This window comes from Ananas comosus, linkage group 24, assembly GCF_001540865.1.
Source record: "Ananas comosus cultivar F153 linkage group 24, ASM154086v1, whole genome shotgun sequence".
Lineage (NCBI taxonomy): Eukaryota > Viridiplantae > Streptophyta > Magnoliopsida > Poales > Bromeliaceae > Ananas > Ananas comosus.
In genome coordinates this window covers 1,855,502-1,867,137 of record NC_033644.1, presented here as the reverse complement: position 1 = coordinate 1,867,137, position 11,636 = coordinate 1,855,502, and the positions used below count along the sequence as shown (strand labels likewise).

At 39.5% G+C, this 11,636-nt stretch overlaps 1 protein-coding gene across 1 annotated transcript; it reads left to right on the top strand.

Annotated features, from left to right (window-relative positions):
* Positions 1,552 to 6,054, top strand: LOC109728651 (putative disease resistance protein RGA3). Its single transcript, XM_020259111.1, has one exon. The coding sequence runs from the start codon at positions 2,175 to 2,177 to the stop codon at positions 5,685 to 5,687; it is 3,513 nt and encodes a 1,170-aa protein (XP_020114700.1). The 5' UTR covers positions 1,552 to 2,174; the 3' UTR covers positions 5,688 to 6,054.

Genomic DNA, 11,636 nt, shown 5'->3' with positions numbered 1-11,636 from the left:
TGCAAGAATGTTTGTAGATGGATGTTTCTTATTTATTCCGCCCAATTATAGATGGTTATTCATGTCACTGTTGTTGGTGTTGTTGTTTAGAAGCAGCATGCTGATATGAGTATTAAGAAGGATGAATGGCTGCACCGTGGAAAGATAGGATTAAGAATGAAGGCATCTGCTCTTAATGGAACCAGCTTTTGTTCAGGGCAGAAGGAACGTTGGATAGCATATAATATCGAGATCGTCTACAAGAGTGAGCTGAGCCAAGTATGTGGCGAGAAAGTGTAAGTGGGGCTAAAATGAGAGGGTTTTGGGTAATTAGTAAAGATTTTGCGGCAAACGTGAGCCACGTCACTTGGAAAAGATTGAAGAGGCAAAAGAATCCATGTCTTTCATTCGAGTTGTGTTTTGTTGCCTGATAATTAACCACAATTTACACGGAACTTGAATTATATATGTTTTGTAGGAAAAGTCGTAAAATTCGTATTCAAAGGTGTTTTTTTTTTTTTTTTCCTTTCTTTTTCCTTTGAGCTGTTTTTCGAAGCTCCAGCCAAAACATATGCCTCAGTGAAAAAGTTGTGATGATGTCGGATTTAATGAAAATATAACAAGTAGAACATGTGCTGGTGCCTCTCCGCGTGGATGTGGTGTTTCAAGTATATTGTCAGGTTATGTTGTATATTTGATTCAATGTTTTATTAAACTGCATACTTTTTTTCTTCTTTTTTTTTTTCGTGCTTTTCCAGTTGCATTTGACATGTTTCATGGTTTTCTTCATCTGTAATTGATATTTTTGGTGTGAAAATGATGTGAATCAAGTTTCAATATCGAACTATGCCTAGCATTTCTGATGTCAGTATCTGATGGTATGCTAAGGCTGTGATGTGATGATTTGTCTTTCGATCTTGGAATCTTTGTTGCAAATTTTCTTAAGATGATTCATCGGTTGAGCTGCGTATTTATCTTCTCTGCTGTTCTTTGAAGCAGTTTCTGGTTGTTCTATTCAAGTTATTCGGAGTTTTTGCTGTGCAAGTTGTTTACTTTCCGAGTGGTGTTATTGTATGGCTCCATTTTTAGCAGTGGATTTCCTTTTTCCTTTTTATTCTTTTTTATTTTTGTTTTTATATTTTAAATTTGGTGTGGTTTCGGGTTCTGGCATTGGTTTTGATGGAGCTGAGCTGCAATCTTAAAACCTCTTGGGCAGAAACTGAAAGCTTGTTTGGTCCACGTATTTAGACTGGAATCGTAATGAGATTCATTGATTTGAATAGTTGTTGTTTGTTTTACAGAAATAAGATTTCAATTTTTATTTCACTCTAGAGTGAGAATGATGTTTATGGTCCAATCCGACTTTAAATTCTAGATTAGTCGATTCAAAGTAAATCATTTAAAATCTTCTCTTATAAGGGCATCTCCTTTCTCGCTCTCGTTTCTCTCCTTTTTCTTAACTAAAACACACTCAAAATTTTAGATATTCATTCTGCTTTTTGTTTTAATAATAAATAAAATATTTTTAGATAATTCATCATTTTATTTTTCATTCAAATGCAAATTCAATTTCATTTATCATTCCTATTTCAATCATGAACCAACATGCTTTGAGAGTTGCTTTAGAATAAATGATGTTTAAACTCTTCAGAGTAAATATTGATCGTCTCATTTCGCTTTGTTAGTTTCGTTGTGAGCATCTATGTTTTGCTGAAAGTGGGGAGGGGTGAAGTTATTTTCAGCTATAAATGTCTTGCTATTGTTGTCTGATTCGCTGTAAATTAAATTCGCGTATAACTTCATATTTTCCAATAGTCCATAATAGACTTCAGTCTGGATGGTGTTGGAGTCAATTATAGAATATAGAATCTGATTATCTAGAGCAGACAGTCCACCTAGACATTGGAAGTGTGTGACTGCTACTTTTGTGGACTTTCATCTTGGCAAAGGGTCAAGAAAGGTGGCTCAATGACCTGGTCCCTCTTTCTGTCATTTATTTATATTTAATGATGATCAACCAATGTATTTGGGAGGGGATTTTTTTTCATAGTTAAAGAATCTTTATTTCTTTGTTCTATTCTTTGCATATATAATTATTTCATCCCTTTACTTGGCTCATCTTCCTCCTAGATCTTCTTCTTTCTCGTCGACAGTTACTAGCACTCTCCAATACATATTTTTAACTTGTCGACTATATGGCGGAGTTCGGCGTCGGAGTCGTAGGATGGGTTGCATCTCCGATCATCAAAGCAATGGTTGACATGGCGAGATCCTACACAGAGAGCCGACTGCCTTGGCGATCGGCGGTGGAGGAGGAGCTTCACGTGCTGGCGGCCGTCCTTGCTCAAATCCTCGCCGTCGTCTCCACGGCCGAGTCGCTGCCCGCCACCGATAACGAAAGCCACCTCGCGCTGCTCCGCCAGATGAAGGACGCCGTCTACGAGGCCGAGGACTTGCTCGACGAGTTCAACTACCTTCTCCTTCAATCCGAAGTGAATTCTGGATACAGCGTAAGCCTCCCTTCTGCCTGCTTCTCGTCTGTCGGCGTAAGTTTCAGAAATAAGCTGAAGAAAGTGCTGAGTAAACTAGATAAAGTTAAGGACTGCGCCCAGACGTTCCTCGATATTGTTGGTGCGACAGTTACGACAGTTGCAGGCAGTAGTAGCAGCAGCAGCGGTGTTGCAAGTGCGGTGCAGCAGCATCCTACTAGCTCGTTCCTTCTTGAAAACCAAATTTTCGGCCGAAAAGAGGAGTGCAGGAGGATACTGCAATGGCTTCTTGAATCTGGTGATCAGTCTGAAATTCTTCTCTCGGTGGTCGGAGACGGAGGGGTCGGTAAGACTACGCTTGCGCAGTCGATCTACAATGAAACAAAGGTGGCGGACCGTTTCGAGCTGCGCATGTGGGTTTGTGTCTCGGAGAATTTCGATGAGCTCAGACTTACCAGGGAGATCCTCTCGTCGGCGTGCGACGATCTTGGCAATGACTCGGCGAGCTTTAATCTCAACAAGCTTCAAGAACAACTCAAGAAGAGTCTAGCATCGAAGAGGTTCCTTCTAGTCTTAGATGATGTTTGGAATGACGAGGGGATCGAGGAGTGGAAGAATAGAGATCGATGGATGAAACTTCTTGCGCCACTAAGATTCGGGGGTACAGGGAGCAAGATCATTGTGACCACGCGTTTGGAACTAGTGTCGAGAATGCTCGGCGCAGGAGATTCGATCCATCTGAAGGGGCTAGAAGGAGATGATTACTGGTTGCTCTTTAAGCGGCACGCCTTTCGCTCCGCGCGCGCTGACGACTATCCGGAGCTCCAAGTAGTAGGCCGGCAAATAGCGAAGAGGCTAAAGGGATCTCCTCTCGGGGCGAAGGTGGTGGGGGGGATGCTGAATGCGGACATGAATGTTGAGAAGTGGAAGAATGTTTTGAGAAGCAATGTTTGGAATGGCATCATGCCTGTTCTCAAATTAAGCTACTGGAATCTGCCACCCCACCTGCAGCGATGCTTCGCGTACTGCGGTATCTTTCCTGAAGATTGGAGGATTGAACCTGACAAGCTAGTTTACATGTGGATGGCGCAAGACTTGCTTCGGCCTCAAGAAGGGAGTAGTATGAGGATGGAAGACATTGGGAGGATCTACTTTGACGACTTATCGTCGAGATCCTTTTTTCAGAAGCTCGAGGATCACAATGGCAATTATTATGTCATGCATGACATGATACATGAATTGGCTCAATCTGTTTCGAAGGAGGAGTGCTTTAGAATCGAAAGTGATAACGTGCAAAGGATCCCATCGACCGTACGCCACTTGTTGGTCGACACCGACGCTTTGCTGCAGCTTACGAGCATATGCGACTTGAAGAACTTGCGCACGCTTGTAATCTTTTCCTACAATCATTCTATCGGTAGTGATGTTTTCAAACAGCTGAGAAGCATAAGAGTGCTGGATCTAACTGGATGTGAGATGGAACAGTTACCTAAAGCTGCGGGCGAGTTGATTCATCTACGATATTTAGCATTTGCTGAGACTCTTAAGACAGTGCCTTCGTCATTCTATCAGCTTTACAATCTACAAGTGTTGGATGTTTCGCGATCGTGGCTGCCCACTTGGTCTCCTGAAGGTATGGACAAGCTAATCAACTTGAGGGTTTTAAGTGTTCACGAGGCATTCGCGTCGCAGATAGCTAGAATTGGGAAACTGACCAGTTTGCAAGGTTTAGCCGGATTTCGTCCTTCAAAGAAGAAGGGCCGTAAGATAGTCGAGCTGCAGAACATGAATGAACTTCAGGGATCACTTAGGATCAAGAATCTTGAGAATGTGGATAGCATGCAAGAGGCCACTGAAGCGAAATTGAACCGGAAGGAGTACATCAAGAAATTGAGGTTAGAATGGTGCTACTCTGAGGAGCCGAGAAGTAAAGATGATCAAATTCTCGAGGGCCTCCAGCCGCATCCGAATCTCGAAGATCTAAAAATCATAAGTTGCTCAGGTATCAGGTCTCCGACATGGCTAGAGACAAATTGGTTGTCGCATCTGCAATCCTTGACTCTGAGTTGCTGCGGATCTTGGATATCTCTCCCCCCTCTCGGACGGCTGCAGAGTCTCAAATTTTTGGAAATTAGGTGGATGTGTGTGGTGAAAAAAATCAGCTTCGAGTTCTATGCGAACGGCAGCCTTAATGGATTCCCATTACTGGAACGCTTAAGATTTGAAGGCATGCCGGAGTTGGTCGAGTGGTCCCGAGCTAAAGAATATCGAGCGTTTCCTTCTCTATGTGGTGTTCAAATTGAGAAATGCCCGAAGCTAACGGACGAGGCATTCTCGTCGTGCATGCAAACCTTGATTCGCCTCTCCAGTCTGGAGATAAGTTGTTGCCATCGACTTATATCCCTGCCTTCGGCATCAGTTTTGCATCATCTAACTACACTGAAAGAACTGTACATTAAGTGGTGCGAAAATTTGGCGTCGCTAGGCGGGCTACATGCGCTTACTTCCCTGAAAGAGCTCGAATTGATGGATTGCCCAAAGCTGCTGGCATCTATGATCATCGGAGAGGACAATTACGACAGAGGTTTTCTGCCGGCATCGCTAGCGTCTCTCAGAATTGTGCGTTGCGGCCTTACCGATGCATCATTGTCAAATTGTCTCCAGAACCTCGCCTCTCTTTCCACATTAGAGATAAAAGAGTGCCGCCAAATTACGACTCTTCCGTCGAAACAAGTGATGCGCCACCTGACAGCGCTGAAGCAGTTAAGAATGCAGTCCTGCCAGGCCCTGACGTCGCTTGGCGGGTTATCAAATCTCTCCTCCTTGCAAGAGCTGGCAGTTGCTCACTGTCCTCGGCTTCTCGAGTCCACTAACAATGACGAAGAAAATGGTCAGGTTATTTTACCCTCTGTGCTCGAGTCATTAGAGCTCGATTCCTGCGGCGTTAACAACAATTCACTGTCTGTATGTTTGCAAAACCTCACCTGTCTTTCTGCCTTGCGCATATATCACTGTAACAGCATTGTATCACTCCCCCCTGCGACGGTCTTTCGCCGCCTAACCATGCTTGCAAAACTGGACATATTTGATTGTCAGGAATTGACATCTGCTGTAGGATTGACTGCCCTAACACGCCGAAGATTTGTGAGGATCCTAAGTTGCCCCAAGCTTGCTGATCTATCAAGCATTTCATCCCAAGTTGGGGCATATATTGAATGACGACGGCTTCGTATTGCCCTTTTGAGGATTCAAAAAGCAGATCCAAGAAGGAAGGATATCGAGTTGGATATGGTTCCGAACATCTCTTCAACCGTCTGCCCTCTGCAAGTTTATTTCTTTCAATTGTGCAGCTCACTGTCTTCTCTTTTCAGGTTTCTGAGTGGCTTTTGCACGATTTCATATAATTGTGTCTAAGAAACCAAACATGCACCTTGTGATGGCATTTCAATTTTGAAACCATGTACTATCTCATGGTAATAATAGTCATTGTGTACTTTTAGCACACTCATAGTGATTAGACTAATTTTTTTTATGTATTATTCATTATGTTAGATATCCAAACAACCTATTAAATAAGCAATTTATACAGCAGGAAGTGAAAAAGTATTGAGTGTGCCAAAACTGAATAGATTTATCATTCGAAATTAATTTAGTTTTCTCTTTTGTTCTTAGAAGTTTCGAGTATATTCACCACATTCACGCGTTAAAGGTGTGATTTATTAAATTACACGAAAAAAACTATGTTCTCTAAAAGTGTAAGTTTGTAGAGAATGGTGTTCTTATATTTTAATATTTAGACCTACTCTCCGAGTCTGGCTTGAAACTTTTTGACAGGCATACGATATAGACTTGAATTAAATAGAAGGAAGTCGATTATGCTGGGAGTCTAGCTTGATTATAAACTTAGTATCTCATGCTCTGATATTATATTAAATTATACGAAACAATCGTATTTTTTTAAAAAAATTAGGTTTAGTTTGGTATTGAGATCCATCTGACGCTATTAGATAAAATAGAGTTGGGGTAAAAATATATAGGGATATATTTCTGCGTTCTCCGGTGGGATCGCAAAAAATATATCGTAACCGGCTCATCGCGATATGCGGAACACAATATTACTTACGGAAATAAACAATATATTTTTTTTATCATATTTTCTTACCGCACGTAACACAATTTTTCTGCAATTCCAAACGAAGCCTTAAGCTAGTAGATAATGGCGTTTTTATATTTTTATGTGTAAAGCTACTATACTATCGGAAGTATAGAGGACCTGGCGCTTCCAACATTTTTGCCTTTCGATCAAGAATTGTACGGTTGGGATGATTGCGGTCCCCTCTAGGGTTGAGTGGTCCCCATAGGATAATAATATTAATCCAAAGATTAGAAATAATCACAGAAGTTGATCTAAGGGCTAAAAAATAAAAAAAGTACTTGATTCTCTATACTTTCGATCGCACAGTAGCTCTACTCTATTTTTATAATTTAACATGATTTGGAGGGGTATGATGCAGGCTACGTCGGCGGGCATGGCCCACATTCCCCCGAGCTGAAACGGGCCCAGGGGTGGACCGGCACGGATTTCAAGGATTTGCGGCCTCGCACTGACCCTGGCCCGGATGATATAGGTTGTGTCGGGCCGGGCCAGCCCTTTTATTTTTTTTAAAAAAAATCATAAAAGCTTAAAATAGTAAAAGGTCAAAATACTACTTTTTAAACATTTATAAAAATGTTTGTAAAATAATAGAAGATTTAATTTAAAATTTTTTAAAAAAATTTAGAATAGTTGGCCCATTTTACGCCCCTATTGACACTTAAACCATAGCCGAGAGAAACCAATGCACTTCATTTCTTGTCGGGTCTAGGTGGAATCAGAGCGGGTTAATTTTAATCATATTTTTGACATCCGCTTACTATACTACTCTATTCGGAGCGGATTGGGACGGATGCGGGAAGCGGATTGCGATAGAAGCATGGTTTTGATTATTTTTTGCCGGATCGGATCGGATTAAAGAAAGAAGAGAGTCTCATGCCCTCCGCTCTATTTTACTTGGCAGATTAGGACGAACCTCCCCATTCGGAGTGAATCAGTGCGGGAGCTCCACCAATCCAGATTCATTTGCATTCCTACCTACGATCAAATGGAATTAATATGTCCAGTCACAATTTAAGGGATTTGGATGTGAGATTAGGTCCTATTTTGGGTTTTGAAATTTGTATTTTAAAATAAACACAACGAATGGACTAATTCAGAGAAAGAAGAAATAAGGGTAAATCACAATTTAGGTCCTTAAACTATGAGGTGCATGACCCTTAACTCCTCAAACTTTAATTTTTAGCAACTCTTGGGCTCGTACTTTCCAAATTTTATAATCAATTCCAACAAACCAATTCAGATGACTAAATATTAACATATTGATGATGTCCTATTATGGCGTCTTAATCATTACTGTATCATCCATTATAACACCGTCATATCATTTTTATGTTAGCGGCATGTCCGCATATAGTAAATTAAATTGGCAATGAGACTTAATTACAATAATTTAAAAAGTTCGACCCAAAAGGGTACAAATTAAAATTTAAGAACTAAAGTGTCGAGTATCTCATAGTTTGAGGACCAAAATTGTAATTTACTCAAGAAATAATTAAGAGATTCTCTGGTTCTCAGGAAAATATGGAAATAAGTTTTCAAGAAAAAAAAAGTTCTACGGAAAATTTTTTTTCCAGTTTTCCGACCATTATTTTTTTAAAAAAAAATTAGATTTTTTTTTCAGATTTTATGAAAAACTAGTTTTTTTTCGTTTTTCTTTAAAAAAAGATTTGGAAAAAGTAAACTCTATTTTTTCATGAAATTTAGAGAAAAACTTCCCAAAAACGCTAATTCTTTCTAGAACCAAATGATCAAGAAAAAAAAAAAAAAACCAAATAGAGATAAATTAATTAATAAATTAATCAATCATTAATTATCCAATCATTTTAAGTACATGCATCATTACTTCATAATAAGCTAATTAAACTCTCATCATAACCTCTCTCTCTCTCTCTCCTCCATACATTAATTTCTCTCTCATGGTGATCAGGGCTCAGGAGAGATCGAGGGGAATTTCAGTGCAAGCAGTAAGCAAGGAAGGAGAGGAGGGCGGCGCCGACGACGGTGCCGACGGCGGGGGCGGCCGCGAGGGCTCCGCTGGCGGGTCCAGGCGCGGGAGCTGCCGCCGCGTCGTTGGCGAGAGCGGCGGTGGCGGATGCGGCGGCGACGAGAGCGGCGCAGGCGATCTTCTTCATCTCCATCGCGATATAAAAAAATATATTTATATGCGTCGACCGGACTGAGACCGCGGAAGCCTGCACTTTATTGCGGTTTCGGAATTTTATTGGTGAGGGAAGACTGGACCTCAATCTAACTGCAGGCTTGAGGGGAAAAGGAGAGGGGTGGAGGCCAGGTTTTATAGTGGCTGCATGTGTGTATGTGTTTGCTAAAAATAGTTAGCTAATTAATTAGGTTATTATTAATTAATTTATTTATTTAGGGTGGTTAATTAGCAACAAAATTAGGGTTTTTTTAAGTTTTTTATTTTTTTCTTTTTTGTTTTTTATTTGTGGTTAGAAATTTAAGGGTGAAATGTATGAGATAGTCCCTGTACTATCTCGATACCGCGACTTGGAAAATCATGAAAAAAAAAATTCTCGAAGAAAAAGTTTTCCGTAATGCATAGCTTTTTTTCTAGTTATTTTTGCGCGTTCGGTTTCATGAAAATTAGGGTTTCATTTGGGATTTGGGAAGATTGCGTTACTTGCTGAGAAAAAACAATTGAACTTGATGAATTGAATCATGAACTTACAATGGATTTAGAATATGCACCCAGATTATCACTGAACTATCAAAGGGACTCTAAGATCTGGGATTGTTGTAAGGAGAGATGATGGTGAATCAGTTAGTGTGAAACACCCGTTGTACTCTGAAAGCTTAAGCTTTTAGAGTACAACGGTTGTTTCACATGGTATCAGAGCTGGAGGTCCTGAGTTCGAGTCACGCCAGGCTCCTAGCATATTAATTTCCTTCCATTTAATTCAAGCCCACGTCATAGGCCAATTAAAAAGTCTCGAGCCCAGACGTGACTCGAACTCAGGACCTCCTGCTCTGATACCATGTGAAACAACCGTTGTACTCTAAATCACAGGAAGTTTAATCAATTGTAACGACAAAGTGGAATGCTATAAGACTTCTCAATAATATTATAGAATAACAATTAGGAGTTATGGGGCTTAAGAAAGATTGGTGAGATGGAGCATTTTTAGTATCATTGCTTGATTATGAAAAATGATTGCGAGAGTGACGATTGTGCTGAACAGGTTAATGTTAGATGGATTAAGTTGGATTGCAAGAATGTTTGTAGATCGATGTTTCTTATTTATTCCGCCCAATTATAGATGGTTATTCATGTCACTGTTGTTGGTGTTGTTGTTTAGAAGCAGCATGCTCATATGAGTATTAAGAAGGATGAATGGCTGCACCGTGGAAAGATAGGATTAAGAATGAAGGCATCTGCTCTTAATGGAACCAGCTTTTGTTCAGGGCAGAAGGAACGTTGGATAGCATATAATATCGAGATCGTCTACAAGAGTGAGCTGAGCCAAGTATGTGGCGAGAAAGTGTAAGTGGGGTTAAAATGAGAGGGTTTTGGGTAATTAGTAAAGATTTTGCGGCAAACGTGAGCCACGTCGCTTGGAAAAGATTGAAAAGGCAAAAGAATCCATGTCTTTCATTCGAGTTGTGTTTTGTTGCTTGATAATTAACCACAATTTACATGCAACTTGAATTATATATGTTTTGGAGGAAAAGTCGTGAAATTCGAATTCGAAGGTGGTGTTTTTTTTTTTTTTTTTTTTCCCTTTCTTTTTCCTTTGAGCTGTTTTTCGAAGTTCCAGCCAAAACATATGCCTTAGTGAGAAAGTTGTGATGATGTCGGATTTAATGAAAATATAGCAAGTAGAACATGTGCAGGTGCCTCTCCACGAGGATGTGATGGTGTTTCAAGTATATTGTCAGGTTATGTTGTATATTCGATTCAATGTTTTATTAAACTGCATACTTTTTTTCTTCTTTTTTTTTTTCGTGCTTTTCCGGTTGCATTTGACATGTTTCATGGTTTTCTTCATCTGTAATTGATATTTTTGGTGTGAAAATGATGTGAATCAAGTTTCAATATCGAACTATGCCTAGCATTTCTGATGTCAGTATCTGATGGTATGCTAAGGCTGTGATGTGATGATTTGTCTTTCGATCTTGGAATCTTTGTTGCAAATTTTCTTAAGATGATTCATTGGTTGAGCTGCGTATTTATCTTCTCTGCTGTTCTTTGAAGCAGTTTCTGGTTGTTCTATTCAAGTTATTCGGAGTTTTTGCTGTGCAAGTTGTTTACTTTCCGAGTGGTGTTATTGTATGGCTCCATTTTTAGCAGTGGATTTCCTTTTTCCTTTTTATTCTTTTTTATTTTTGTTTTTATATTTTAAATTTGGTGTGGTTTCGGGTTCTGGCATTGGTTTTTGATGGAGCTGAGCTGCAATCTTAAAACCTCTTGGGCAGAAACTGAAAGCTTGTTTGGTCCACGTATTTAGACTGGAATCGTAATGAGATTCATTGATTTGAATAGTTGTTGTTTGTTTTACAGAAATAAGATTTCAATTTTTATTTCACTCTAGAGTGAGAATGATGTTTATGGTCCAATCCGACTTTAAATTCTAGATTAGTCGATTCAAAGTAAATCATTTAAAATCTTCTCTTATAAAGGCATATCTCCTTTCTCGCTCTCGTTTCTCTCCTTTTTCTTAACTAAAACATACTCAAAATTTTAGATATTCATTTCGATTTTTATTTTAATAATAAATAAAATATTTTTAAATAATTCATCATTTTATTTTTCAAATTTAATTTCATTTATCATTTCTATTTCAATTATGAACCAAACATGCTTTGAGAGTTGCTTTAAAATAAATGATGTTTAAACTCTTCAGCGTAAATGTTGATCGTCTCATTTTGCTTTGTTAGTTTCGTTGTGAGCATCTATGTTTTGCCGAAAGTGGGGAGGGGTGAAATTATTTTCAGCTATAAATGTCTTGTCGCGTATAACTTCATATTTTCCAGAAGTTCATAATAGACTTCAG

Coding starts and splice junctions, on each gene's coding strand:
- LOC109728651 (XM_020259111.1), top strand. CDS start 2,175: ATGGCGGAGTTCGGCGTCGGAGTCGTAGGATGGGTTGCATCTCCGATC.